This window comes from Ciconia boyciana, chromosome 3 (genome assembly GCF_034638445.1).
Source record: "Ciconia boyciana chromosome 3, ASM3463844v1, whole genome shotgun sequence".
NCBI classification, from domain to species: Eukaryota; Metazoa; Chordata; class Aves; order Ciconiiformes; family Ciconiidae; genus Ciconia; species Ciconia boyciana.
This window is the reverse complement of record NC_132936.1, coordinates 71,556,233-71,583,325: the sequence shown is the minus strand read 5'-3', so window position 1 is coordinate 71,583,325 and position 27,093 is coordinate 71,556,233. Positions and strand designations below refer to the sequence as shown.

General features: G+C 38.8%; 1 protein-coding gene across 3 annotated transcripts in view; it reads right to left on the bottom strand.

Annotated features, from left to right (window-relative positions):
• Positions 1-3,677: 3,677 nt before the first annotated feature.
• RGS17 (regulator of G protein signaling 17) overlaps positions 3,678-27,093 on the bottom strand; it is a 71,393-nt gene continuing 47,977 nt past the window's right edge. For 2 of the 3 annotated variants that reach the window (XM_072857935.1, XM_072857937.1), the window contains exons 3-5: positions 10,383-10,472; positions 8,217-8,451; positions 3,678-4,661 (exon numbers count right to left, since the gene is read on the bottom strand). In XM_072857935.1, the coding sequence (XP_072714036.1) occupies positions 4,473-4,661; positions 8,217-8,451; positions 10,383-10,472 (514 nt within the window). In that variant the 3' untranslated portion in view covers positions 3,678-4,472. The remainder of the gene's footprint in view (positions 4,662-8,216; positions 8,452-10,382; positions 10,473-27,093) is intronic. The other variant, XM_072857938.1, reaches the window with a different exon arrangement.

The following is a 27,093-nucleotide window of genomic DNA, read 5'->3' as shown; positions in this document are numbered from 1 at the left end:
GCTACGGTGCCACTCTTGGGTCTCTCCAAAAATAACAGCATTATGGGCTGAGAAAAACCCTATTTTGAAGTTGGCAGTTAGACATGGTTCAAATAAACTTGGAGGAGACATTGCAACCTTAATTTTTTGCTTTGTTGGATTTGTTAAGGACTCAGGCTGTTGTTGGCTGGGTTAACGCTGCCGGGAGCAGGCTCACAGACATTGTAGAGGTGTGAGCTTTACTCCTTGTGGTGTAGAGAGTCGCTGAAGTTAAGAGACTTTCTTGTATCAGCTTTGATTGCTTTTGAATTGGCATTGTGGAATACTTATGCTAAATGGCTTTCGCAAGCACTTACTGCGTACAGAAGCTGCTGGTTCCTGAGCGGGCTCACAGCGTGGTCAGTCCAGCAAGCTGCTCTCACCAGAAGAGCCCCCACCTTTTTTAGATACTGGTTCCACGGGCAGATGCTCCTTGTGATTGAATTTGCTGCCTAGGGGAGCAAGTTTGGCATCAGGTGACAGCTTAAACCCTGGCTGTTTAAGGTAGAATGTAGGTCTCCTGTATTTGCTTGGTTTAGACCACATCCTAGCAGACACTTTAGCATGCTTTTAATTTAAAACAGAGCTATTGCTAGCTTAAGTCTGGTTTGTGTCCACTCTCTGTTGTCCTGCAAATGGATTATGTGGACTCCACAGGTGCTGAGGCGAGTGGTGGACGGGCTGTGGGCCTGGAAGTGCTATGGCCACGTTTCCACAGCACCATGCTGCCTGGACTCAGCTGGTTAACGTGCAGTCCAGCGACCTGTGTCACTGACCTGTCTTTTCTCCATCATACCTTTAGTCTCTTTCATACCATATATGCCTTCAGTCTAATTGAAATACTGTTGATACTATCTGTGAGTTTTGTTTTATCCTGGGTATCCCAAACTACTTTCAGCTCAGTTATGTGAACGTTGACTGTAAACAGCTAAGTTGAACACATGCATAATACAATATATATTCAGTTTCTTTGAAACGTAAAGGTCAGGAGTGTACACGAGTGCTCTGCTTATTTGTGGCTATTTGTCATTAGGCTCTATTTGACAGAAAAGATTAAACACTGGGCAAAAATGACAAAAACATAACTCACTTTCTTTAGTGAACTTGCTATATACATTCTCATGAAAAACTGAAATACAAGTTAAATACATACTTATTTTATTCCAGGCTATAGAATAAGTGTATCTAGGCAGTTTTTCAAAGTGTATTGTACACTGCATGCACAATAAATCAGTTTAATAGCTTGACTGTTTTACAATTTGTGTTCAAAGAACTGTATGATAAGCAATGAGATCATGTTATGGCATGACTTGTCCATTTGGACCATATCCATTTTTTCATAAAAAAATTTGGGAAACCCAAACTGATAGATGAAATGTATATTAAAGATTTTAATATGAGCATTTGCCCCAAGAAAGAAACTTCACTTTATCTTCAATTTTTAAATCCCTCCAAACAGAGGATTTAAGACAAGAAATTTTGAACATGATTTCATTGCACTATTACACTGAAGATTGGTGTAATATTTTTCAAAATGATGTAACAGTTTCTAAATACAGATTTTGGAATCTTATGCTAGAAATCAAGATAATACTTCAGGGCCCGCACATTTAGCTTTAAAACTGTCCTTGAAAGGATGACTTGTCTATGTTGACAAGAACTTCTACCTGTGTGAAATATCTTATAAAGATAGCTTATGACTAGCAGGTCACCATCAAATAGTAACATTAAGAATATTCAAGTCTACATTTGTAAAGACTTACGCATGCAGTTTTGTCTCTTATACATTGTTTAGATGTGTGGACTGAATGTATTGTGCCTCAAACATCAACAAACTTGAAATTACACTATGTAAATATATACATATATGATGCTGTATATGTTTAGTACCACAGTAAATATAACTGTAATCAAATGATACTAGACATATGTAGGACCATAGTTAAATTCCAATTAAGAAAAAAAGCCAGAAAAATTATTTTTTTCTAACAGTATTTCACAGTAGAAGGAGGCAGTCCTTTCTCACTGAATTTCCCCCCCCTCAGGATTTGTAAACATCATAGCTATTATTCTGTCAGTAGAATTGAATATTTTATTCATAATGGTAAGTAGCTAACCAACATTAATAAAGTTGTCATAACACAATAACACTTTCAGACAAAACAGGTATTTATTAAAAGAAACATTTATAAATATTTTGTCTTGCATTTTAAACTACATTTTCATAAATAACAATATTTAAAAGTGCTGAATATGGTAGGATAGTCAGCAACGCCACTGTAAACAGATTTGTTTTCCACTTTGCAGATTTTTTTTTTCTAGATCCCATTTTGTCAAACACTACAACAGTTAAAATATTTGCATAGGGAATAGAGAATAGCCCTTTTAATCATCTCCTGAATTCTATATAAATTACAAAACCAAATGAGTGTAAGAAACAGTTCGTTAAATTGTTCGTATATATATCCAAAAAAAGCACACAGGTTTCAAGTAAAAAGAATGATTAAAAAATTCCCCAGACTTGCTATTTGAAGCATGTTCAATAAATTAAAAAAATGAGAGGTAGTAAAACAAAGGAAAAAAATAAGCCCCAGAAGATAAACTAAGACCTGCATCCTACCAGTTACTGTACAGCAGCAGACCCGCCTCGGAGGCAGCGGCTCCAGCGAGAGCCAGCAGCAGAGGCTGCCTGCAAGGAGTAACTGGGTGGTTGGAGCCAAGTGTGTTGGGGCTAGATTCCACTCAAGGACACAACTGCCAGACCTTCCAGTCCCATCAAAAGCAACGGGCTTATGCCATGTTTAGTCCTATGTAAGTGAGAAGAACCTTGCCTCTTAAGTCTTAGTATAAGACCAGAGTTGCCAGTATTAAATATATATATACATGCATACACATATATATATATTTAACAAGTATTCAAAGCCATTTCTTGGTATATCTTTAGCAGTTTGTGAGGGATGCTAACGCTCATTTTTCTTGTCTATGGTAGGTATGAAGATGGGTTTTTTAAGTTCCGAGTCACTGTCTCTTTAAACATCAAAATGCATCCTAAAATTGGACATTTTTTGATAAAAAGGCCAAGCAAACACCTATTAAAAACACCATGGCAGCCAAGTGATGGGAGTACCGTGCTGCCTTAGCTCTGATTAAGGGCTCAGTACAGGATTCTTTACCCAGGAAAGACACCCGTTGCGTTTCTGTAGGCATTTTGCTTGGGTAAGGACTGTAGGTTTAGGAGCCCTTGAAGTTTGGTTTAATGTTACTCTCCAAACCCCTTGTTTTCAAGGAGTTACTCAAAATCAATGAGGCTAGAAGCTAAGATAAGTCTTCTTTAACCCGCCACCTCGTAAAACATTACTTTGTTTAAAAACATTTTTTACTGGATTTAGCTTTCAAAAAAAATAATCTTACAGGACAGATGCAATTCATCAAAATGTTCTAAAATGCTCTAAAATGCTACATGTAGGCAATCTTTTATTAAATTTCTTTATTCAAAAAACTAAATTATCAAGCTTTTTGTTTTTTTGTTTTTGTTTTGTTTTTTTTTTTTTTTTGCTGAAGTACATAACATTATACAACAGTGTTAGAACTGGATAGCCAGTCTTTAATAAATCAATTACAGTATCTGACATCTGAAATGTACATTGAAAATCTTTGTTCTTTTAACAATTAAACAATATCAGCGCATAGATTGTGTCACCCAGATATGGATCCCTTTAAGTGGTTTGTGCTTTTTTTTTTCTTCTTCTTTTTTTTTTTTTCTTTTTTTGACATTGCAAACTCTGTAATGAAAATGCCACAGTTTTGGCAGTGAACAACCAGAGGAATCCTCCGCTTGATTTATTTTAAATAAACAGAGATAAATAGCTCTTTTTTTCTGTACAGAAATATTGGCTTCAAAAAGTCAGTGTATTGTACTCAGTAGAGCATGTTGAGTAATGCTACACCTTAAAAATTGGCTTTTTTCAGTTAGTGATGTTAAAAAATGCAAGCCTCTTTCTGGTTTGCTGCAGTTGTTTCTATGTACCATAAGACTGTATTGCACAAAAAAAGTTCTTAAATACAGATATAATTTATGTTATTGGATTAAATATTGCAACAACTAAGTGGTAAGTGAAGCAGTTTTACCTTGCACATGCAGTGTGAGGATACACAAGGAGACTGTTCATAAAACTACAAATACATCATTGCAATCTTGACTGCAGTAGGGTGAAAGGAGTGTGAAACAAATGTATTTTGGCAAATCCATTGTTCCCCTCCCACGCCATCTCGAGCAGGGAGGACCTTGGTAAAAATGTAGACAGAGACCATAATATGTGTTTGTTTTCTTCACAGTAGCCTGAGTAGTGCTAAACTGTAGTTCTCCAGGAACCCAGCTCCAGATGTTATTAAACTACTTTTCTTCCATCCCACCCACCCCAAAAAAATCAAGTTATTTTGTTTGAAAATTAAAACTAAGTTTCAGAAGTAGAGCCTGTAATACTTTCAACAAGAGACTTATAAATCTGAGAGTTCAAAAACCTTGGAAAAGAGTCTCTGTGCATTAGGGTGTATATCTGGAGTTGGGCATCTTCATACATGTGAGGGCTGGGATCCAACAAGTTTCTGTTGATCACTTCTCTCACCCGGGAATCAAGACTAACCTAAAGAAGATGAGAACAGACTAATATTAAACAGTAATATCGGAAAGGCTGTTACACGCATCTTTATTTCTCAGGGCTCCATTGAACATGCCAAGTTTATCAGTTTGTTCAAGTAATGCTCTGTGCTTCTTTCAGAGCCGCCACACAAGTACAGACTGAGACCATTGACTCTATATCAGTTTTGACTTGGTCTTTGCATCGATCTTAAGATCTGTAAGATGAAATGCAGCTGTATAATGGAATAAATACAGTGCAACTAAATAAAGCTCCGCAGTAACCTGGATTTCCCAAAATACGTTATTTTACCTTAAAAAAATATTTTTTACATATTTAAAATTATTTCTCTGAAATGAATGTTGAATGACTCTCATTCAGAGACCTGAAATGTTTTTTTCCTGACCATTTGTGGTTAAATCTTTAGAAGCTTTCTATTCAGCATTCTCATCTGGCTGCCCTACAGATTTTTTTCCCATTTTTTTTCAGGCACTAGACTTGTTACTCACAAATTACCCAGGGGTTTTTATCATTTGTATCGTGTTAAACTCCCCATTAATATTAACTATTTCAGATTTGTTCTTCTTTTCAAGAGTCTCTAACATCTGGTAATATATACTTTCAGGATATCATATGTCCATATTGAAGTTGTTAGCAAGTTTCAATTTTAGCTTCTCATTTACTTTCCATTTGTAATGAACTCCTGTGCCTAGGCAGAAAAGGGCATATTATGCTTGGGATGAATGCATGGATGATTTTAGAATATCATTTAGAAATTTGAGTGAATGTACAGCTTATCCCCAAAATGCTCTAAAAACAGTAAAACTAATGCCTTCTGGATTAAACGAAATGGCAGTGGCAGGAAAGCCCACCGGGGCCAGCAAGGGTTTACTCAGCTAAGAAGAAAAAGGCTAAAAGACTGACTAGAGAAATACCAAGCATAGATCAGTTAAGCTACTGTGATTTACACCAGGTTGCAGTCTGACCCTACTACTCTGCAACCATATAAAAAGGTATTTATATTGTCTGAAGGGTTGAGTCCAACCCTGGAAAGCTCCACGTACCAAGATACCTTGATATGTGAAGGCTGCTAACTGAGATGAAAACTCGGAACAAGTGTGGATGTGTGAGCTTGTGTATTTTTATATGTGGTGAAGCAAAGTCTTTGAAATACAGTGGTATGGTACGGTACTGAGGAGTAAATGTATGTTTTCATTATATCTTCAGTACCAACTGTAGAATCTGGCATTGTTGGTTTGTTGGCATATTGGAGTATGTTACCGCCACAGCAGGCAAGCTCTTTCTCCTCCAGTATTTGCTGTTACTTGGTTATCGGTCACCAGGCACAACTATGATGCAGCCCAACTGCGAGTAAACTGTTGCCTGTTCATGCTAGCAAACCGTACCGATTACTCAAGTACGCTATCTCTGCAGAACATCCATTACACCTGCTTAATGCACGCTCTCCATCTAAGCGCTCATTGCTCCGCCTGCACACAGCACCCCGGGGCGCAGCAGGCGTCCCTGCTGTACGCCTCCCGTACGGATGGGCAGCGGTGCTTCGTCAGCTGCCATGAACAGCCTCCCCCCTTTCCCACCCTGGCGCTTCCCCTCCCTTGTGCTGGCACGGCTGTCTGGGCAGCTCCACAGCTAGCTGAATTAAGGAATCGATGCATCTGAAAGTGGCATTTCTTTTCTGGGCTGTTTTTCAACCCAGGCATTTTTCTGATTCAATTCATTGTCTAACTAACGTAGCTGTGCAAGCTGACTGGACTGCACAGCAGGAATGAACAGACCTGTGAGGCTGCTTGGCCAGTGACTACCTGCTTTTAGACACAACAGCATGCAGGGGTGTAGTGTTATGGTAGTTTTGAGAAGCAGTGTTGCAGCCATGCGTCTTCGGAATTTATTTGAATAGATGTCAATCCTAGACTGTTGCATTTCAGTAGCATAGAAATGACACACTAAGATGTAAGCAATTCTCCCCCTGACACACACGCACACGCACGTACCTTAGCAAAAACAGTTTGTGCAGCTAGCTAATTGGGTCTTCATTATCAAATATAATAGCTGGGATAAAAAGCTCAAATTTTGCAGGATGGTGGGGGTTTGTGGCATTGAATATAGTAAAAGTTAATTGCACTTAGAGAATGAAAAAGATTTAATTATGGAACTATTAATTTACATTGTAGTTTTTCAGTGGCTCACTAAAGCCAGATGGCAAAACTAGCTGGAATTACTAAAGGTATTTCCTTGCTAAACAGATGAATACAAGGTATCTGTTTAGAACCCTAAGACCTTCTGCCTCAATAACTTCATCCCTGAACAAGTGATGCTAAATATTTCAGCTCTTATGCCAAAAGATAACATCTGGAATGGGATGCCTGGATGAACAAGAACTTTTCAGCTCCCATGCTGATCTAAAGCATTGCAAACAGTTCTTGTTTGCTTCATAAGATTTCCAGTAGGGGCAGGAGCAACTGGATTGATGACATCCGCACATGTCCAGTGCATCGTTTGTGAGTAGTTTTGTTAAACCCCAAGTCAAACAACTTTAGTTAGTGTTTGAATTTTAACTGCTGGTTGATCTTAGCTTAAAAAGATAACTGAGCATTCAGCACATATATATGTACTAGAGATACTATATTGTAAGAAAAACTCATTATTAGCTTGCTGTACTGGCAGTTATCTCACTCCAGAGCAAAAGTCTACTCTATGGCACAAGAGAAGATAATGGACCTATAAATTGCCATTGGCTTCATTCATACGAATGAAGTTGCAAATTATTACTGAATGCAGTGCAGAAGTAAAATGTAGGAAGCAAGGTCCACTGTGAGCATAAATTAGGATAACGCCATTGAGTAGAAAGTCAGATGCAATGCACAGAGACAAGGCAAACGAGCTAAAGGTGCATGACATGGCCTAAGAAAGACTCTTTTGTAGTGCTTATATATTTATATGTCTCTCTATTCCAAAACATGGTTTGATAAGGGATGCTTTTTCTTTAGTCCAGGTGAAGATCATTTCAGAATTCCTCTATTTCAGTTCAAGGGTTGAAGAAAATCTTATATAATTTCCTAGATATTATCATATCCTTCATTAAAGAAAAGATGTGGTCTCCATTCCTGGACTCTCACATAGGAATAACCAGTGCAAATTTGGATCTTCTCCCAGACAGCTGTTGCAGCAGATAAATCTATAATGATTCTGATTTAAATTCCTCAATTTTGGTGCCTTTTCTCCAGAAATCCATTTGCATTACTTACTTCTTCTCTCTGGCAGGCATGTAGCATTACTAAAGAAGCATACCTATTTCTCAGCCTTCTCTTACTGGAGTTTCTTGAGTCTTACAGAGAGCTTTGAGGTGGTGTGGCCAGTGATGCTAAATGCCCCAGCACCTGTGTCTTTACTTTTTCTGTCCCTTCCTTTCCTGATTTAATGTCCACACTGACTTTCATCTGACAGATGAGGCAGACTTTCAGACCCCCATCTGGCAATCCAGGGTATAACATTTCTGCTCTGGCATAACAGAAAATGCAAATGTGACATTTACAGCTTTACCTCTTTTGGTGATAGTATAGAAATGTAATCTTCATATATAAGTCTTGCTTTTTCTTCAATAACTTTCTTGTTCTGTTCCTTCTTTAGATCTTCACATGCAAGCCAGAAAAGCAGGTTCTCCTCACTATACTCTGTTCGAAGAAACTCTCTGAAAAGGTTCCTCCCAGCTGGTGTTTTCATCATCTTGTCAAAATTCTGAGCCCAAGACAAAATTTCATCTGCAGTAGGGTTTTGGCTGCAAAAGAAAAGTATCATTACAAATATGCTTCTATTTTTGTAACAGTGTTTTCATACATTCATCCAAAAATTCTCCTTTCAACTGCACTTCAGTCCAGAGTGAAAACTGGAAGCAACAAGGCTTCAGCAGTGACAGGGGAATTTTGTTCCCTCTTCACTTATGCATTCATTATCTCAATAGCCCACTAAACGTGTTTAATGTTATGAGACATGTACTTGGCTTTCTACAAGTTTTCTACTAGTGTTGTTAGCCATCAGACTCAAAGACAAAATCCCACAACAGCATTGAATTCCTGCCTCAGCAGTTAAAGGAGATGTGATTTCAGGGAGCTAGCAATAGACTCTCTTTCATGAGGGGTTTAGATGACACCTGATGTCCCTGCCTGCTTCTGATGGTGTTTGCCCAATCACTGGCTGCCACACAATTTGGTTCAGGAAGGACAAGAAAAACAAAAGGCTCTTGGCAGCCAAGAGCATACTAATGAGGCCCAACAAAATAGGAATTCAGAGAGCTTTTAAATTAGCATATTTCTCTGTGCTTGTACCTAAGGGTTGCTAAGCTTCCCTCTGTTTGGTGCTATTGACCTGAATGATGATCTATTGGCACAAGATGTGATGGATGTTGCTGGCAAAACTGGAGAGAAAAGAAATGGGAAAAAGTCCTTATTCCCATTTTCTGAAGGAAAGTATTTGTGGCTTGTAACAGTGGATGCACTGGATAAGTGATCAGAAGACTAACTTTCATCACTAATCCATTACCGTACCAACAAATAGCTTGGGAAGGTAATACTCCAAGTTACTTAACAAGAATTAAATATGGTTTCAAACTTAATTCTGAGTGCTCACCCTCCCCTTCCTGATAGGATCCAACACAAGAGCTTTACTAGCTGTTGTTAATAGCTTCTGTGTAATCATGTTGCACAATAAGTGATATTTGTCTATATGATTTCTCTTCATGTCCATTTATCAACTCCTACTCTGCATGCAAGGCAGACTGGATGATGGGAAGCTATTTGTGATAGCTTTTTGGCAGTCCAAAAGATCTAATAAATGAGAAAGGGTTTAACATTTAAACTATCCAGCAAAATAATTGTAATCTGAACCAAAAAGTATAAATATACACATTTGAAGGTGAAAAGTCCTCTCTCTGAGGAGAGTGAAAAGAACCTGCTGAGGTGGATGGAGCTGACAAGCAACCTGTGCTCCCTCGTTGTCTACTGTGAAGCTCTCTTCTTCACTACGGTATTTTGTGGAAATTTCTGACATTGTCCTCTCATAAATGCCCATGAGTAGCAATGAAGACAAAGAGTTGTTTGGGTTGCTTTTACCATCAATCATATCCGCTAGAGTTAAGTTTTAATTTACTTTTTATGGGATTAGAGAATTCAAGGTCACTGACAGGTTAGCATTTTTCCCAACACAATAAACATGGGCACAAGCTTTAGACAGAAATAGAAGCTCAGACTTTCAGTGCGTGTTAGCCCATTTTTCAAGGTGTGTGTTTCCTTGGTTAATCCCAGTGAAACCATAGTCCAAGCTGTTTTATGACAGATAGCCATGTTAAAAATCTCACTGTGAAGTATATTTGTGCCCGTTAGTTTTTCTTCTTGTCTGGATAAACAGAAGAAAATGATCCCACAGGTAGCAGAGGCTTCTTATAGAGACCCACTAGTCTATGGAACCATCCATGCACCTTGCATTCCTCCCCACAGTTCTTCCCCACAAATAAGGAACTGTAAGTAAGCCTGATTTATGAATGTCTCTGCTGGCATTTCATTGTCAGGACAGATTTTGCTTCCTTTTGTATAGAATTTTTTTGAGGAAAAGTAATTAAAAGGACATTCCCGAAGCATAAAAACCAAGACAATTCTTGATATTAGTTATAGGCAAATTAAAAACATTTACTAGACAACAGTTTGACCAACTTACCATTCTTCTATGACTTGGATACTCTCCATTTTGGTCGTGTGTGTTGTCCTTCCTGCATTGTCTCCTCTATCTTCATTCCTAACAGTGAGGCTGCAATGTAGTACAACACTTTATTTTGTCTAGAGAAAGTTAATTTAAAACAACGACTACAGTAATGCAAACTTTTAAAAGATATAAACCGATGTAAAGTGTCATTTTTCACTCTTGCCCCTAAAATTTTGGAAAGAAATTTTTGATAATTACTTTTCCCCTTAATTCTGATGAATATTAATTAACAGTTGCTATTAGCATGTGTAATTTTTTACAAGCTCACAGTTTATCCACTGAAAGACGGACACAAACTTAGAGGTCCCTTTTGGAGTGATTTCACTTAGTAAATTGAGAATATTAATAACAATAAGGGTAGGGGGATAAGGATATCTGAATTGGACATTGATGAGGCTTTGGTGCCCCACGAGTTCTGGATGGTTGTTCATTCTTTATGAACGTTCCCTTTTTTCTCTCCAGGATACGGTAGCAGTAGATGGCTGAGATACAGAACTTAGCATGTGGCAGCTCCTTATGATTTCCTCCTCTGACCTAAATTTGTTTTTCATTCCAAAAAGTAAAACTTACTGGCCTCTCAACAGAAAGGCATCCATTACCCTCATATTACCACAAGCAAGGAAAATAAATACTTCCTTTATGTAAGGATGTTTTTTATTTTTTTCTTCTTTTTTGAGCTGGTAACTAGCATCACTTATTTTTCTGTAAATATCTTTTTAATCGGATGTGCTTTAGTGGTAGCGACTTCCTCAGTGTGTGCTCTCTATGAATGTTCTGGAACATGGCATTGCCAGCAAAAACCAATTCCTGATAACTACTGAAATACAGCACATTTTGAATGACATAAATATTCATGTAGGAAACCTGGTTCCAATAATTAAGCTTAAGAAGTGGAACGTAGTAAGGAGATGGAGATTTCCCTTTATCAGGTGTTCCCTACATGTCCAATTGAGAGAAAACAAGCAACCAAGCAAAAAATCCCCCCCTCCCAATCCCAAGAGAGCTCATATTTTGAATACTGAGTATTCACCATACAATGATGCTCTCCGTCATCCTAAGTGGCAATATATGAAAATATGCTGGTAGCATAAAGCTCCCCCCCACTAATCTGAGTAACTTCTGCTCAGCTCTCAGAAGAAATCCCAGCTTTGAGACATTTTTAGCACAAATAACCTTTCTTTCTAGCCCCTCTGCATTTATGAGTTTCTTCAACTTTTTTCAAGTGTTTGGCAGAGTTAATAGGTGATCTCAAATACTCTTCTGAAAACTGGAAGTTTAAGCTCCCAGGTAAAGCAGAGCACATATTAAGACTTAAACATTACGAAGACGTACACTTTCAAACGAAGCTGTTTGGTACTGGTTGCTCCTTCACTTACCTGCCAAGACCTTAGTTCAGGCCCTTGGTCCTGCTTCCCCTGTTACAGCGTAGGAATGCAGCTCCAGTGCTGCTAAGGTGTTAGGGTGTCATCAACTGCTGCAGGAGAAACAACACATCCTGAACTCTGGGGTTGGCAGGTAAAAAGCCTTTCTGTCTCCTCTGACCTGTTGCTCGTCAATCTATTACAGAGGGAGCACCCAGGAAAGCCAATGGGAGTTCCGTATACAGGAGGAGAAAAAAAAGGGACCATCCACTTTCTGTCTTGTAATCTTTAAGTCCACACGTGTAACTGCTTAGGGTCACCTTGCGTCTGGCCAGAGCACAAAGCTGGGTGAGGGAGAAGCAGGGAAGGCACAAAGCTTCTCTCTCTCCCTCCCTCCCTCCCTCCTTTGCAGTCCATAGGTAGAGCAGCACTTGTCTTCTCTGCTGGCTGCAGTGAACTGAGTGTCCTTTGGTTCCATGGAAGAAGGAAACAGCTCGTGTAGGTTAGGAATGTAACAGGCTGTTCACCCGAGTCCGTCCAAAAGAGAATGAAGCTGCCCGTTTTCTTTCCTCCCATCACATGAGCAGCAGCTAAGCTGTACTGAGATAATTTACTTGTCGGGCAGTAGACACCCAAGGTTTGGATGCAGAGTCTTACTGGAAGTAGAAGGTGACTCATCTGAGAGCAGTTAATCTACATGCTAATTTAATTTGATGTCTGGGATCAAATATTGTTTGTTTTGCTCGTACAAAATCTCTGCTACGCTTAGGAAAACCAACATGGGCTGATGAAGGTGGAATACAAATAGTGAGTAGCGAGTAAAAAAGATAAATAGGAAAATGGACAAGAAAGCCATGTTGACTTCATTGCACTGTTTTATCACAGGAGTAACAGATAGGCTCTATGCATTTTGATTTTCTACAAGACTACATCTCAGTAAAAAGTTCAGATGGTGGGCCCAGAATGTAGCGTGCAGTTTTCTGGTATCTGTACTAGAGTGACAATGCGAGGTACACACTTGGCCCTAATTCCTTCGTCTCACCATTCATAGCTGGAGTTCAATGGCTGAAGTTAGTCAGAATTGCAAAACAGGGAAGACTCTAAAGCAAGACCTGTTACACTTGGTTGGAACAATTTCTCAAGTTTGGGTATTGTATTTAAAACTGTGCTAAATTTATAATACATCTTGGCCTAAATTCTGCATTATGTTTCCAGTGACGAACACTAGCACTACATTTCAACTTTTATTTATCTACACCTGTCAAGGCTGGAGTTCCATCGGATACATTACTTTTGATATGTTTTTCCTGTGAAAGAAACCATCATTTTTATACAGAAGTACATTCAATTCAGACATGTTCTGTTTTCACTCAAGGAACTGGTTCATGTTTGCTTAGAAAAAAAATTAAATATTTACACATTTGTGACTTCAAAGATAATTTGAAAGGAGCCTTTAAATAACTCTGATCACAATAACTGATTGCTACCTTTTACCTCAAAATGACAACACTGCATTGCTATTTGCTATGTTACTATCTTCAGTTGAAAATGCCCTATCTGTTCACATTTCTCTGTGGAATTCAAGCAGTCCTCAGCAGCAAAGGCACCCTGCATACCTGGAGGTGATGTCCTTGATACATTATTCCATCATGGAAGCTAGCTGATTATGTCAGAAGAATTATGCTGTATAGTGTAAAACTAAACAGAGGAAAAGTAACAGGATAAAGATTAACAAAATGATCTTACTTAGTTAAGGCTTTAAGAAGAGGAAATTGCCGATATGCCTTATCAAAAAGTAGTTAAATGAAAGGGAGGTGTTCTAGAGAGATATCTGATATAAATTAACATATACGGTGCCATTATTATTTATTAGTTGGAGTACATCCAGCAGATATCTTTAAAATTTAGAAATGTAAATTACCCATTATAAAAGCACAACAAAACTACTAATGCCTTAAAAAGAGAGGGTTTGGGGTGTCTAAAGGCAGAGTTTAAGTGGAAAGCACAAGCACTGGTTTGTTTTCTGTTTCTATGGAATGTTTGTTCTGCCCACTTTTATGCTGATTTTATTGCTCTGGAGAGTGTGGTAAAATGTACTTCAGTAGACCCAACTGGCCTGAGCTCGATGTACCTTTCAAATATGTCTCAGGTCCCTGACTTCTACAAAAATGATAGTTTCTTTAACTACTGCAACAATATTATTATGAGTAATTTCTGTTGGGAGTGAGTGCTTTTCTACTTTGCAACTTCACAGACTTTATAAGCAAAAATGTTAATGACCAGGGACTACTTGAAGAAGTATACAAATTGAACAAATTACCACATATAAGGTTAAACTGGTCCAGGTTCCTCACTGATGTGTTTTTGGAGGAACTACTGGGATTCAGAAAACCAATCTTTATTTATTTAACTACTGTTATTCAGCTGTTAATATTCATGTTCAGCAATTAAATAATTGTTCTGTTGAGTAATTACTTAGCTAAATCAGTATTGCAGGCCACTGGTGCATGGTAAGGTAAAAAAGCCAAGCTAATTGGATAAAATCATCAAGAGAGTTGGACTAATTTAAGAGCAAAAATCTCACTGACTCTTCCTCCAGGTTTCCAGCTGGTGGTTTTAGCCTTTTTTAAAAGTTGCTTAGCATCCCTACTGCTGCACTTACCTTCTACTGCCATTAAGAAACTGAAAATCATTTAGAGCTTGGACCTGATCTTTCATTCTCTGTATATCCAGTACACAAATAGTCTTTAATTGCTCCCCAAGGGCCAGATTCTCATGTACCAGTAGCCTAAATCTGGCGAATCAGTGAAATTTCTGTTATCACTACGGCAAGAAAACTATGCCATGATGACAGGTGCTAAGATTAATATCCTGCCTGTGCATGGCTAATACCAGTTACTATTCACTCAGGTATTTTCTCAGTTATGTGCATCATATGCAGTATATCATCACAGTATTTTGCAGTTGTGTCTGGCATTGAAGACAATGTGACGATTAAAGCCTCTTGCCTTAGTGGTGTTTTGTGTGCTGCCATGAAGACAAGGAGTAGAAATCAAACTGGGACACTGTGAACTAGTTGGTAGGCTATTAGGTTGCCATGCAGGAGATCTATGCTCAATTCGTACCTCTTGGCCGAACTTTGTGGATGCTAGGCCCTGCAAGGCAACGATTACATTTTAGGCTGAACCTGTGTATGTCACACAGCAGGGCCACGAGCCCTCTAGCCACCACTGTAACACAAAAACCTTCCTTATTCCAGCCCAAAGGCCACATGAAGTCATTTGCACATACATAATCTAAAGGCAGAATTTGGTTTTCAGATGATAATCAATATTCAAGTTAAGATCCTCTGGGTAACAGATGTTCTGACATGTTTCTTTCACTGATCTACCCTTTGAAAGAGTATATCTCACTGGCACCACTCTTCACCCTATCCTACTCCTAGGAATTTTTATTATCATTGGATCAAGAGACAAAATATTTTTAGGTCATAGGTCCAAAAGCCAAGAAAGATGTTTTTGATGCTTAAGTCCAGCTTCCAGTGTAAGCTTACAGGCAGGACTGCCATAACTTAAATTATGGTGATTTACTAGATGTAGATTAAGTGGAGGCTTTCTTAAAAAAATACAACTCCCTCCCTCAAAAAAACCACAAGAGATCAAGATTTAATTGTGATTTTAAAATTCCACTGCTGGATGATGAACAGAAACATATTTTTCCTGGTTTTAATTTGGATGCAGGAGAAGTGCATGCCAGTATCTTTTTCATTTTTGATTGTGGTTCAATCTGACCAGACTGTCTTCAATACTGTGGTTCAACAGTCAGTCATTGAAAAATCAATTGTTTGCACAGCTCTGTTCACAAGTTCACTCCTACATGCTGAGGCAGGCTCTGGTAGAAGTCAGAGATGGATGTGGTCCCCGTATGCTGTATGGTAATGCAACAGACAACTATACCGCACTCTTTAATTTCTTTTATGAAACCAAAGATAAAATTCTTTTCTGACACCTTGTTTTTCTGACAGCTGGAATATTTAAGCCTGACGGCAGTGAAGACTACTCAGGGCTGTGTTTGTTTGTGAACAGAGGAGCATGATGATTTTGCTATACTGTACAAAGCAATAATAATGAAAAATAACTGCAATATTGTCATGATCCATTCATAAAGAACAATACAGCTATGTTAATCTCAAAATCCCTTAAAGTCTAGTCAGTAATGCTATCTTCTATCTCCCTTTTAATGGCACAAAAATAGGCATCCATGAGAATGAAATGTTACATAAACAATATTATCCAAGGACAACTTTTTTTTTAAGCTGAGTAAAGGGTAAAAATCCTGCTTCTATCAAAGTCAGGAAAGAATTCACTTTTGTTACAATAAGTGAATAACACCCAGAATAACTATTCTGAGAAAAACTAGAGCTAGAGTCATGATTTTTATGAAGAAGTGATGCCTTGCACTAGGTATTTTCATAGGCTCAGATAAACTTGCATTATATCCTTCAGGCCCCTGGCTGTATTAGAGAGAAAGGGGATGCATCAGCTGTCAAAGCCATGCGTTGTGGTCTCTTATCTCTGACCTCTGAGAATTTATCTCCTTGTAAGAATAGCAAGACAGACTAAAGCACTTAGACTGTTGTAATAATACCAGTATATGCAAAGCATAGAAGTGCAGAGCAAACTTCAGCCAAATTAGTGGCACTAAATGAATTCTAGAGCGGAGGCTTGCGTGGACCCCTGGAGGTGTGCAAGGCCAGCATAAGTGATATGCAGTTCATCCACAGAAAGACATGAAACAGTAAAAGTTGCAAACTTGGCATTTCCATATGTCTGCATTGGTTGTCTGTGAGAAACTTTGGAGGGGAACAGTGGTCAAGAGCCTTTGGAGTCATTTATTTAAATTGATCAGAATCTGGTTTTAACTCAGTCAGCAGAACATGATAATTTTTGTTCCAAAGAAGAAAGAGATCAAAATAATGTGAAGGATTTTTTTTTTTTAATTAGTGTCCATCCTAGTTCTTTAATGAGATAAGGTTTACAGATCTTCAGTGAATTCAGTAAAGAAATGTCGGATGTAAAATTTTATACTGAAAATAAGTTTGAATTTTAGTGAAAAAAACCTACATCCTCCTCTGAGTGAAAAATGAGTTGTCTTGTGCTTAAAGCTAAATGATGGAGATTGTGTTTAGTAGACTGACACAGGAAAGCAGTCTTGGGGAAAAGCCAACAATTACCATAAGGCTATAATCAGCCTACTTGGCAGTGTCCACTGAAACTATAAACTCCTTTCAAAAAGTCCAGGTACCTGTGGTGCTAAGTTTCCTGAGTGCCAGAGTTACATTTGCCTTAGGTGAAAAGATGGTGCAAGAGACATGTATAATCCAAATTGTTTTTAAAAGAAAAAACCAAACAAGCATAGACTCTAGCTTGGACTCAGCTGTTTTAGAGTGAAAAAAAAAATGTGTTTGCAAGGAGAATTTATCAACTTGAGGTCTGATTCTGCAAGCCTTACCTCATGTAAGAAAAAATCCAAACAAATATTTTGTTTGTTTGTTTGTTTTTTATTTTTAAATAATGCAAGTATTTGCAAGGTTAGCATACTGGAGATTTTGTATTACAGCTAAAATCCATCCAGTATTTCAAAGCTTCAGATGGTGGAAGGAATGTGGAGTCACAGACCTCCCAGCTCCTTCTTCAGCTTACACTGTGGTCTCATCATTTTGACCCGTAACCATAAAAGCTGCAGTGATAACTGGCCTTTTTTTTTTTTTTCCTCATAGGTCACAAAAAGTAAAATAAAAATTAATCAAATGATAAAAACAGATGTTTTTTCTCTTCCAATGACTAGAAAACATTCAATTTCTTCCTTTCCAATTTTCCTTGGTGGCATTTTTTCCCCTCAGTTCAGTTTGCTGTGTTGTAGTGTGCTGTACTTCAGATTTTTTCCCTTTTTTCCATCTCTTTGTTTGAAGAGCATACAGCTGAGAAACCGTCTGTAACAGACGGTTGGGCACTTGTGTGTGCCGTGAATGTGCTTTCAACTGAAAAGCTTACTGTCTGCTCAGGATCCAGTAATAGTAAATGCAGGCAGACTTCTGGCTCCCATATGCACCTTTCTGCATACCATAAATCCTGTGGGCCAAGGGGGAGCTCAAGGTGGAAATTTTCTCATCTGATTTTTGCTACCCAGGATGGGTGCAGAAGCTGTTTCACAGGCCCTTCCACTGGGGTTTTGTAGAGAATGCAGCTGACTGGACCTGAGTTTGTGTTCCACACAGATTTGACAGTTAAAGATAATTTACTTCTGAATTGGATTATCCACAAAATAGCATTTGTGGAAAAGGTTAAGATTAATTAAATTTCATAATTTGTTTTGATTATTTTAAAAATAATTATCGTTACATTTTAAAATTAAATAATCAGTTGTCTTGGTTTCATTCATTGTTAGTAACCATTATTCTAACTAGTCTTTTGTAAGTAATTCTAGTTAATGTGATCAAATAATAGATTTAAATGAAATATTGTGCTTAACTTTAAAGAGCTCTTTAGAAAAATTACATTCTGTCATAGTAGATGTTTTTCCCAGTAAGCTTTCTGATTACAAGAAAAGAGATTTTCTAATAAGAAAATAGTTCATCAGGGAATCCAGCAACTATAACTCTTGACTTCATGATACCTGGAGTTTATTAGAACCTCATCTCCCAGAGTCCTGCAAACACTTAGCAGCCTCACCTTTCACTCAGAATCACATTTATACTAAGAACTATGGAAAGAAGCTTGAAGAGCAATGCCTTACAGCATCAAAATCCTAAAGCATAACAAAACCTGCATTCGTTTTCTGGGTTATTTTGAAGTATCCTCGCTTCCCTAAACCAGTCTTGAGATTTCTAGAAGAGTGGCATTGACAGTATGGCTGAGGAGTGTGTGGACATAGGAATAAAGAGATGTGGTCAAAACCCCCTGTGCCTGCACACAGGTATCTTGGCGGGTTCACTGCCATATTTCTGGCACCTCCACTGTAGCAGCAATCCAGGGGTGACCGAAGGAATCGCTGACAATTCTCCTGTCTTTGTTCCATAATGCTGCTCTTGCAGTGCTATTTAGACTTTTCTGTGTGAAGGAATAGCTTTTAGCCCTGTGAGATATTTGAGAGTTTAGAAGGAAATACACTTAAAAACACTACGGATGAATAGGGTCCTACCTTTCTTCCTTGTGAAAACCTGGACTAAGGACTGTGAATTCTTTTGTTCAAAGGCTTATGATAAGGCCAGCTCATCATTGTTCAGAGTTGTGAATTTCCCCATGAAAATAAGAAACTTCTCAGTTCACCTGAGATTGTATGTTTCTGCCGTACTTGGATGGTGGGGGAGAGCAGGCTGAATTTCTTACTGCTTTTCAGTTGCAGTGCTTTCTTAATACTGTGCTGGTTTCAGCGTAATTGGTCAAAGTCATTACAGATTCAACTATAAACCATAAAAGAAGAAGGAAATTGGTGGAAATTAAGGTTTAAGATATCTGGAGCATCTCAGGCTATTAAGGTCTAGTCAGTTAAGACATTTAGCTCTCTCCTGATAGTCTTACTTATGTTGTGCTACTCCTCAGCTTGAGTAAAAGCAGAATTGAACCCAAGTGATCTAGTGCTTAAGAGTATAATAATCTCTCTGTTAATGGGAAGTCTTGGCCAAGATTCTGGAGTTTATGTAAGATCATTATATAAGGTTATTAAATTGCATCCCACATGCCACTGTGAAGGTAGATCATCCTTACTGAAATATGAATGCTAAGCTAAAGTAAGTCATAGAGAGATGTGCTCAGTAAAGCAAGTACCTAAAAAGGTTTTAGCAAATCTGCAGTGTTCCACTCTGTTCCCTTTCCTGTATATTTAACGATTTAAAATGGAATAGATCTAAAATCTGGTAACCTTTTCTGCTCATAAGGGACAGTTGGACTAACAGTCTCTTTTTAAAGCCATAAGTTATATTCTCCTGCTGTATTTTCCATAAAAGTTGAATTCAGTATACATTTGGCAGGCAAGCTTTCAAATGTGTCCAAACTGTGTGTTTTCCTTGTGGACCCCATGAAGAATTTGAAAGCAAAGCCTTGTAGAATCAAAAATCCACGTGTCAATACATCTCCCACCATAGATTGCTATTTGCAGTGTGATCTTTGATGTAATTTTTATATTGATTCTTTCTCCTTTTAGAAAATGTTCAGAATCGGATTGGTAGTGGAAAAACTAACCTGCTGGAAACCCCTGACAAAAGGGACATTCTCTTAAGATACCCACAAATATGTCCAGATATGTTTTGCAAAAATTTAAGATCTGAGTTTAGTCTTTGCCAAGGTGAACACAGAATCACAGAAACGCAGAATCACAGAATGGTTGAGGTTGGAAGGGACAGAGCTCTGGAGGTCATCTTGTCCACCCTCCCTGCTCAAGCAGAGCCACCTAGAGCAGGCTGCCTAGGATCATGTCCAGATGGCTTTTGCATATCTCTAAGGATGGAGACTCCACAACCTCCCTGGACAACCTGTGCCAGTGCTCAGTCATCCTCACAGTAAGAACGTGTTTCCTGATGTTCAGAGGGAACCTCCTGTGTTTCAGCTTGTGTCCACTGCCTCTGGTCCTGCCACTGGGCACCAGTGAAAAGAGCCTGGGTCCATCTTCTTCACACCCTCCCTTCAGGTATTTATACACATTGATGAGATCCCCCTGAGCCTTCTCTTCTCCAGGAGGAACAGTCCCAGCTCTCTCAGCCTTTCCTCACAGGAGAGATGCTCCAGTCCCCTAATGATTTTAGTGGCCCTTTGCTGGAGTCTCTCCAGTGTGTCCAGGTCTCTTGCAATGAAGAGCTCAGAACTGGACACAGGACTCCAGGTGTGGCCACCAGTGCCACAACCAACATGTTTACTACAATCATATTTAAAGAAAGCCTGCGATTGAAGAATATTTTGGGGGGCTACTTAAAAAAATGTAATGATATTTACACTTCAGGATGACTTCAGGGAGAAGGAGGCAAATGCTCTCAAGGTCAATGCAGGCTAAAAGGTACATGAAAGGAGACCGGTCCTTTTAATGGACAGCCTTGTTGAACTTGCTTTCCTCCTCTGTTCTTGTGTGACTGATTTAAGCTACCTAGCTACAGATATTGCATCCAAAGGCAGATGGAAACTACCAGTGTGCACTGTACTTGAACTTCTGAAATAAAGGACAGTATCTCCCTCAAACTTAGACTAGCACTGAGCAAAAGTTGTAACTGTGCAAGAGAGGAAAGAACTAGTGATTTAAAGCAATCTGACTTTCCTAAACTCTCCTTTTTCTCAAATGTATTTTGTTCTTCTGAAAATCTGTAAGAAAATATGCTTTCTGCTGGATTCTACTTTAGAGAGATTATATTACTTATACATATTGATAGCCACACCAGAAGCTATTACAACTTTTGGAAACTTTTAGTCCTTTCTAGGATAAATTTTTGAGATTTTTGTTCTCAGATGTGGAATGTAGTTTCTGTATAGGTAAGAAATCCATGTCTTGCCAAAATTTACTTGCCAATGATTCCTAATGGAGTTACTCTAGCTTTGTTTCATTACTGTAGAGCTGGTTTCTGCTTTAGGCAAGATTCAACTCAAGTGTGTATTTCTCTTGTCAGGTCACCCAACAGATCACTAGTCTGGCTGCCAGCTTCATTCCTTCCTTCAGAATATATTACCACTCATATTCCATCTTGTACAATGGATATATCTAATTACTAGACAATCCGCAGTGTCCTTACTCCTGGCTACAGCTATTTTGCAAGCAATTCCTTCATATATTTGAGACAATTAAAAGTGGCAGTTGTCTAGTGTTCAAAGAAATAGAAATTGTATTCTTTGAAAGGGTAACTGGATGAATAAAAGCCCTCCAACCCACTAGCAAGCAAGCCTAATGGTCTCAATTAATTCTGATAAATAGGCCCAGTCTCAGTTTCTGTAGTGGCTTTTTTTATAATGCTTGTTTTGCAGAGATGAAAATAGCAGCAACAGTAAAGAATTGAGCCTGATTAGGGTCGCTCCTTTGATTCCACAGATTTAGTTGCAGTTTCCAAATGGGAAGAGATGCCTGGGAACATTAATACTAAACTCTCATTTTTTCTTTTCATAAGGTGTAGTAAAGTTCTTCAATTAAAGAGGGCTTTATGTATTTGTAAAGTATAATTCCTACCATGATGTTTATGAACACCGTATTTTATGAAATTAGCCTGGACCAAACTCGTTTACGCTTATCCACATTACAATCAAATAAGATGGGGCATCTTCCACTTAACATCTATCCAACTAACAAACAGGATTGAGAACCGCCATGCCAGTCTGTGTATACTACAGGCATCTGTTTTGATGGATGTTAACTGCTGGTTTCCAGGTTTCCTGTTAGACAAGGCCCTGAGCTGGGAAGCACTTTCAACATGGATGTCAACAGGAACTGAATACAGCCATTGCTCCATAGGATGTGCTCAGCATCTGCCGGTATCAGGCCCTCAGTCAGCTACTTCAGAAGAGCCAGAGTTGCAATCTAGACAAATACGTGTGCTATGGAATTATTAAGGGTGACTAGACAAGATTCGCATCTCCTTTGCCTTTCTGCCTCACATAATGAATGTCTGACCCACTTTTCTAGTAAGAGGATCTCCATCTTATAAGTGTTATCTGCTAGGGGTGCAGACTCATTTCCATGATACATTCTCTCATTTTTTCTCTTAAAAGCGCTAGACATTTATTCCTGTTTTAACTGACATTTTAAACCGATTTGGAATGATACATGGTTAAAAAATAAACCTTTGTAAGATGGAAATTTTGCTGCTAACAGATTTAAGTAGCCTAATTTTTTTTCCCCTTTTGGCTTGGAACTACAGACTGCATTTATTCTTGCAGATAAAATGGGCTGGGAGAGTCCTCTGGCCCTGAGGCTGACTGGCACCATGTAGCCCCAGTCCATAAAGCCCATACCGAAAACAGGGTTTCTGCACCTGCGACAGGTCATTGCCTGAGACTGTGCACTTTGGCACTGGCCAAAACTCTGCCAGGGAGTTAACGCTTGCTAACAATTTAACTGTACGGCTGATTGCTTAAGCCCATATTACACCCTGGCCCTGTTTAGTTTACTAGTATAGACAGAGCCAATGTGTTTAATTTGGATAAGATTTTTTGTTGTTGTTTTTGACTGTTAAATATTTAAGTTTTTATTGTACTCCATGATGAATAAAGTTTGCAAGGCCGCCTTGGTGCCTTTAAAATGACACCATCTATCAACATGCCTTACTTCAGCTTATATTTTGATCTCAGACCCATTTTGATCTTTCACACACTTCTCCATTTCTGTGTTTTTCCACAGACTCCTGAGTTAATACATCTATGTGTAAATACATAACTGTCAAATTTGTAATAAGGAAACAAAAAACAGCCCAAACCCTATCGGGGGAGATTTCAAAGGCTCCAAACTCCTAAAAGCTGAAGATCCCAGCGTAAACTGGACTCAGGCATCCTCAGCACTCTTGGTTTTTTGTTTTTTCTTTTTCCACAGCAAGTCAAGCTGTGCGCTGGTGACAGAAAATCTGTCATGACATTACGAATCTTCCTTCAGCTACTGTTCTGCAGACACCAAGCTGAATAGCATTTTGGCACAGGCAGGTGGGAAACGGGCATGAGTGGTGAGGGAGAGCCAAGATGCTGATGCTCTGAAGCAATCCATCTCTTAAACAGCCTCTGAGGAGACATCAAGCTGCTTTACCCCAGCGGAGGTGATTCTGCCATTGCTTTCTCTCCCTCCACTCTCCTCAAGAGCAGCTGTCCCTGAATACACTCTGTGTGCTGCGCCAGGGCAGAATCAAGATCATTTTCTAAAGTTAACTAGAATTAGTCTGCTATCTCCTTCTAAGGAGCTACCGTCAGCATCTTATGTGTGGCTGAATTAGAATGAGCCTTGTATAATCCCAAATCCCTTCTGAGCATGTATTTATTCTTCAATTTAGGAGGATTGCAGTTCTGATTTTTTTTTCGCATTCCAGTTTTCTTTACAGAATTGTTTGCTTGAAATAGGACTATTTTCTGCAGTTACACTGATGAGAGTTTCTTATCTTAGCAGTCTTATACACATAGGAATCTATGCATTTGGTTTGTGAAGCTTCAGAAACATTTATTAAAAATTTGCTAATATATTATGTTTATGTTCTACCCATTCTCTAACCTGCTTGTGTTATCACAGATGGGTAAAAATGACAGTAAATCTGTTCCTCAAAATGAAATGAACTTTCAAAGTTTAAAATATTAAGGATAAAATCCTGATACTAGGAAAGCTTGGCCCAGAGAGCCCAGGGCTGGTTTTGATGTTAATGAGGATTCTACCACTGGCTTGTAATCAAAGTTAACAGACTGGCTGCATAAGAAGCTATTGCTCCACTCTTCACATTAGACTTCTATTTTTTTATGGTGAGGAACAAGTTTACTACATACCTTTGCAAATAGAAACATTTATCAGTTTACCTGGAGTTAGACTCAGTTTACAGTGTTAAAGGCTTTTTCAAACCAGAGTTCTTAGTTGAAAATTAATTTAAAATGATTTACATACGCTGAATGTCTGCGTAGTGACTTGTGTATCTTTGTGCTTCCACCATGATTTCATGGTAGGCCAGCAGTGCCTTAGTGACTACCCCTTTGCAGACACTTGCCAAAATAAATGCAGTGTGTAGCTTACAGCTTTCTCCTAGAGAACTGCATGATTTTGATCTACTTTGCATGTCCCAGAAAGCAATGACCTGCACCAAAGCCGCTTCTGCATGGCAGATGACCTGTGGAAACACCTTGCTGCTGTGGGGCTCACAGTTCCTGCCCCTGCTCCAAGGCTGCGCAAGACCTTGTGCTTCCACAGGGCTTTGGAGGTAGGTGGCAGGGGGCTGAGAAGAAGAAAGGAGGGAGATAAAAGGTGGTGGATGAGCTTGGAAATAGGGATTTCTGGGCTACTTTTTGATGAGGGGAGATGAGATGTACTTGATTAATTTAGAATAGGGCTCCACAGTGACCAAGGCAGGCTCTCATAAGATTTAACAGGTTAACTTTAAGCTTCCTTTAGTTGTTTTTACATTAAATTTTGCTTTTGGTAAATTTTATTTCTCTAGTCCCTTTGGTTTGCCAGTAATGTTTTAATTTCCTGTATTCGCATCTCTTAGATCTTTAGAAGTAGATGCAGGAAAAATTATGGAGAAGTAGTTTGCTGCAGTTAGTATACCTGAGACCTCATCTAGCATACCTTTGCACCTTGTGGCATCATTTATGTAGAAGAAATGTGCTCCCCTCTTTCAAACAGCAGCGTTTCACGTCTGCTTCACGGGGAGGTGCAGGAAGTGGTCAAAGCTGCCTTTACTCGCCACCTCTGGAGCTCTGGGATAAGCCGTGTATTCAATCACGTCTGAGGTATATTTGTGTTCTGGCTCAAGGAGAGAGCAGACTTCCAGGAATTATTAGGCTACCACTGACAATCTGGCCCAGTGTCCCAGAAGGGCGCAAGCCCAGAGGTTGGCAAGTCAGGCTCTGGTGCCCTGGGAGAGTTGTGTAAACAAGCATGCACAGAGCCACCTGTCCCCAGCCCACCCTGAGGACCTAAACATCCATAAAATTCCAGCAAAATCACTTGCCTTGTCTGAATTACAAAGCAGAGTGAGCCTACTAAATATCATACCCACTAGGAAGACAGGCTTCTCCCCTCTCATTTTTTTAACTTTAGAGATCATCCCTTTCTTTTGCTTTAAAGGGAAAAGAAATGCTTTACTTGGGTATTATTTAATAAGTACTGTTAACATAACTTACAAAAGTATGAAAAAAATACTTGACAAGCTATTTATTTTTAGAGTGTCTTCTGCTTGTTTTTCCAAATGCTGAGAATTTAAATTTCTTATTTTAAGTAGCTCAGGGAACCTTGAGAGGCCCATTTCTGAGGACTAAGTATTTAAATCCTTACCCCACACTCACCCCATGGTGCATTCCAGTGACAACAGGAATGTCTGCCAGGCAGCTTTCTCTCATGGCCTCAGCACTGAGGATATGTGGACTTAAAGACAAGGTGATTTAAGACTGATTTTCTAGAATATCACATTCGGTAGCTTGTGTGACAGGTCTTATATTTAAAGCTGGATTTTATCCAGCTTTAAATTCTACCTGTCAGAAGAACTGGTGCTCCTTTCCTAAGAAAGCACCAGTGCTGCCCATTGCACTGTGATGATACAGATGATACTATCCCATAGGTGCATAAAGCACGAGTTCCCGTGCTAGCTAAGCCTACTAGCCCTCAGAATAAATCATTCTCCAGGAAGGAGAGGGAATGTTTTCATCTTTGACCTCTGCAACAGCAAATGATAAAAACATAAGGAAGTCCTGTGATGATTTAAAGTATAAAAAGGCTCAGAATGGAACATCTTTTCCCATTAAAGATTTTTAAAAATGTCACCTTTTATTTCAGTAAAAGACAGTAGCCTGCACTTCTGTATACTGCACTAGAGTACAATAATTCCCAATGCACTTTTCCATGTTTGCTTTTCTCAGGAGTGATGTTTTGAAAAGGTAAAATGCAGAGAGTCGACTACATCTGTTTCATATGTGTTGTCCTATGTGTTCAGGGAGGAAAAGAAGAATTAAAAAATCAGCTTTGTAAAAAAAATAAAATTGAAAGCCAAAAATATTTTTCAAAATGACTTCTTTTGTTTTGAAGATAAAGATTTGCTTTTCTTGCTGAAAGCTTTAACAAAATCCTGGAGCCTGGGTGACTTTTTGTACCAGCCAACCTCTAGTCTACTCCTAGTATAAAAGTTCTGCTGCAGACAGGCATGGGAAGCAGAATATGGATTTTGTTTTCCACATATTTCAGAACATGTGGCTACAATTTATTGCATTAAATTGTTTCTTGTTTCCATCCTTTCTTTGCTTCCCTCTCCTCCAAACTTTCTACCATAGTTAAATAAGATAAAGCAGCCATGACTATGACCCCCAGGGATTATCTTCTGTAGAGTCATGCAAAGCTTAGACACAATTTTTTGATGGCAAACACTGAATATGCCAGAAAAAAAGTATTCATCTCAAAGTACTAGAGAGGTGGGAAGTGCAAAAAAAATTGTTTTGGTTTGTTTCTTTCATTTAGAGTACCATGCACACTATGTTAGGAGGAGGAAAATGTTGAAAATTGTCCTTAGAACTGTATCTGTCATCTCATATTCATGGCAAAAGTGACAGAAATATCTTCTTGTAGGCCCAAGTCAACTGCTAAAACCATGCAAGGAAAATGTT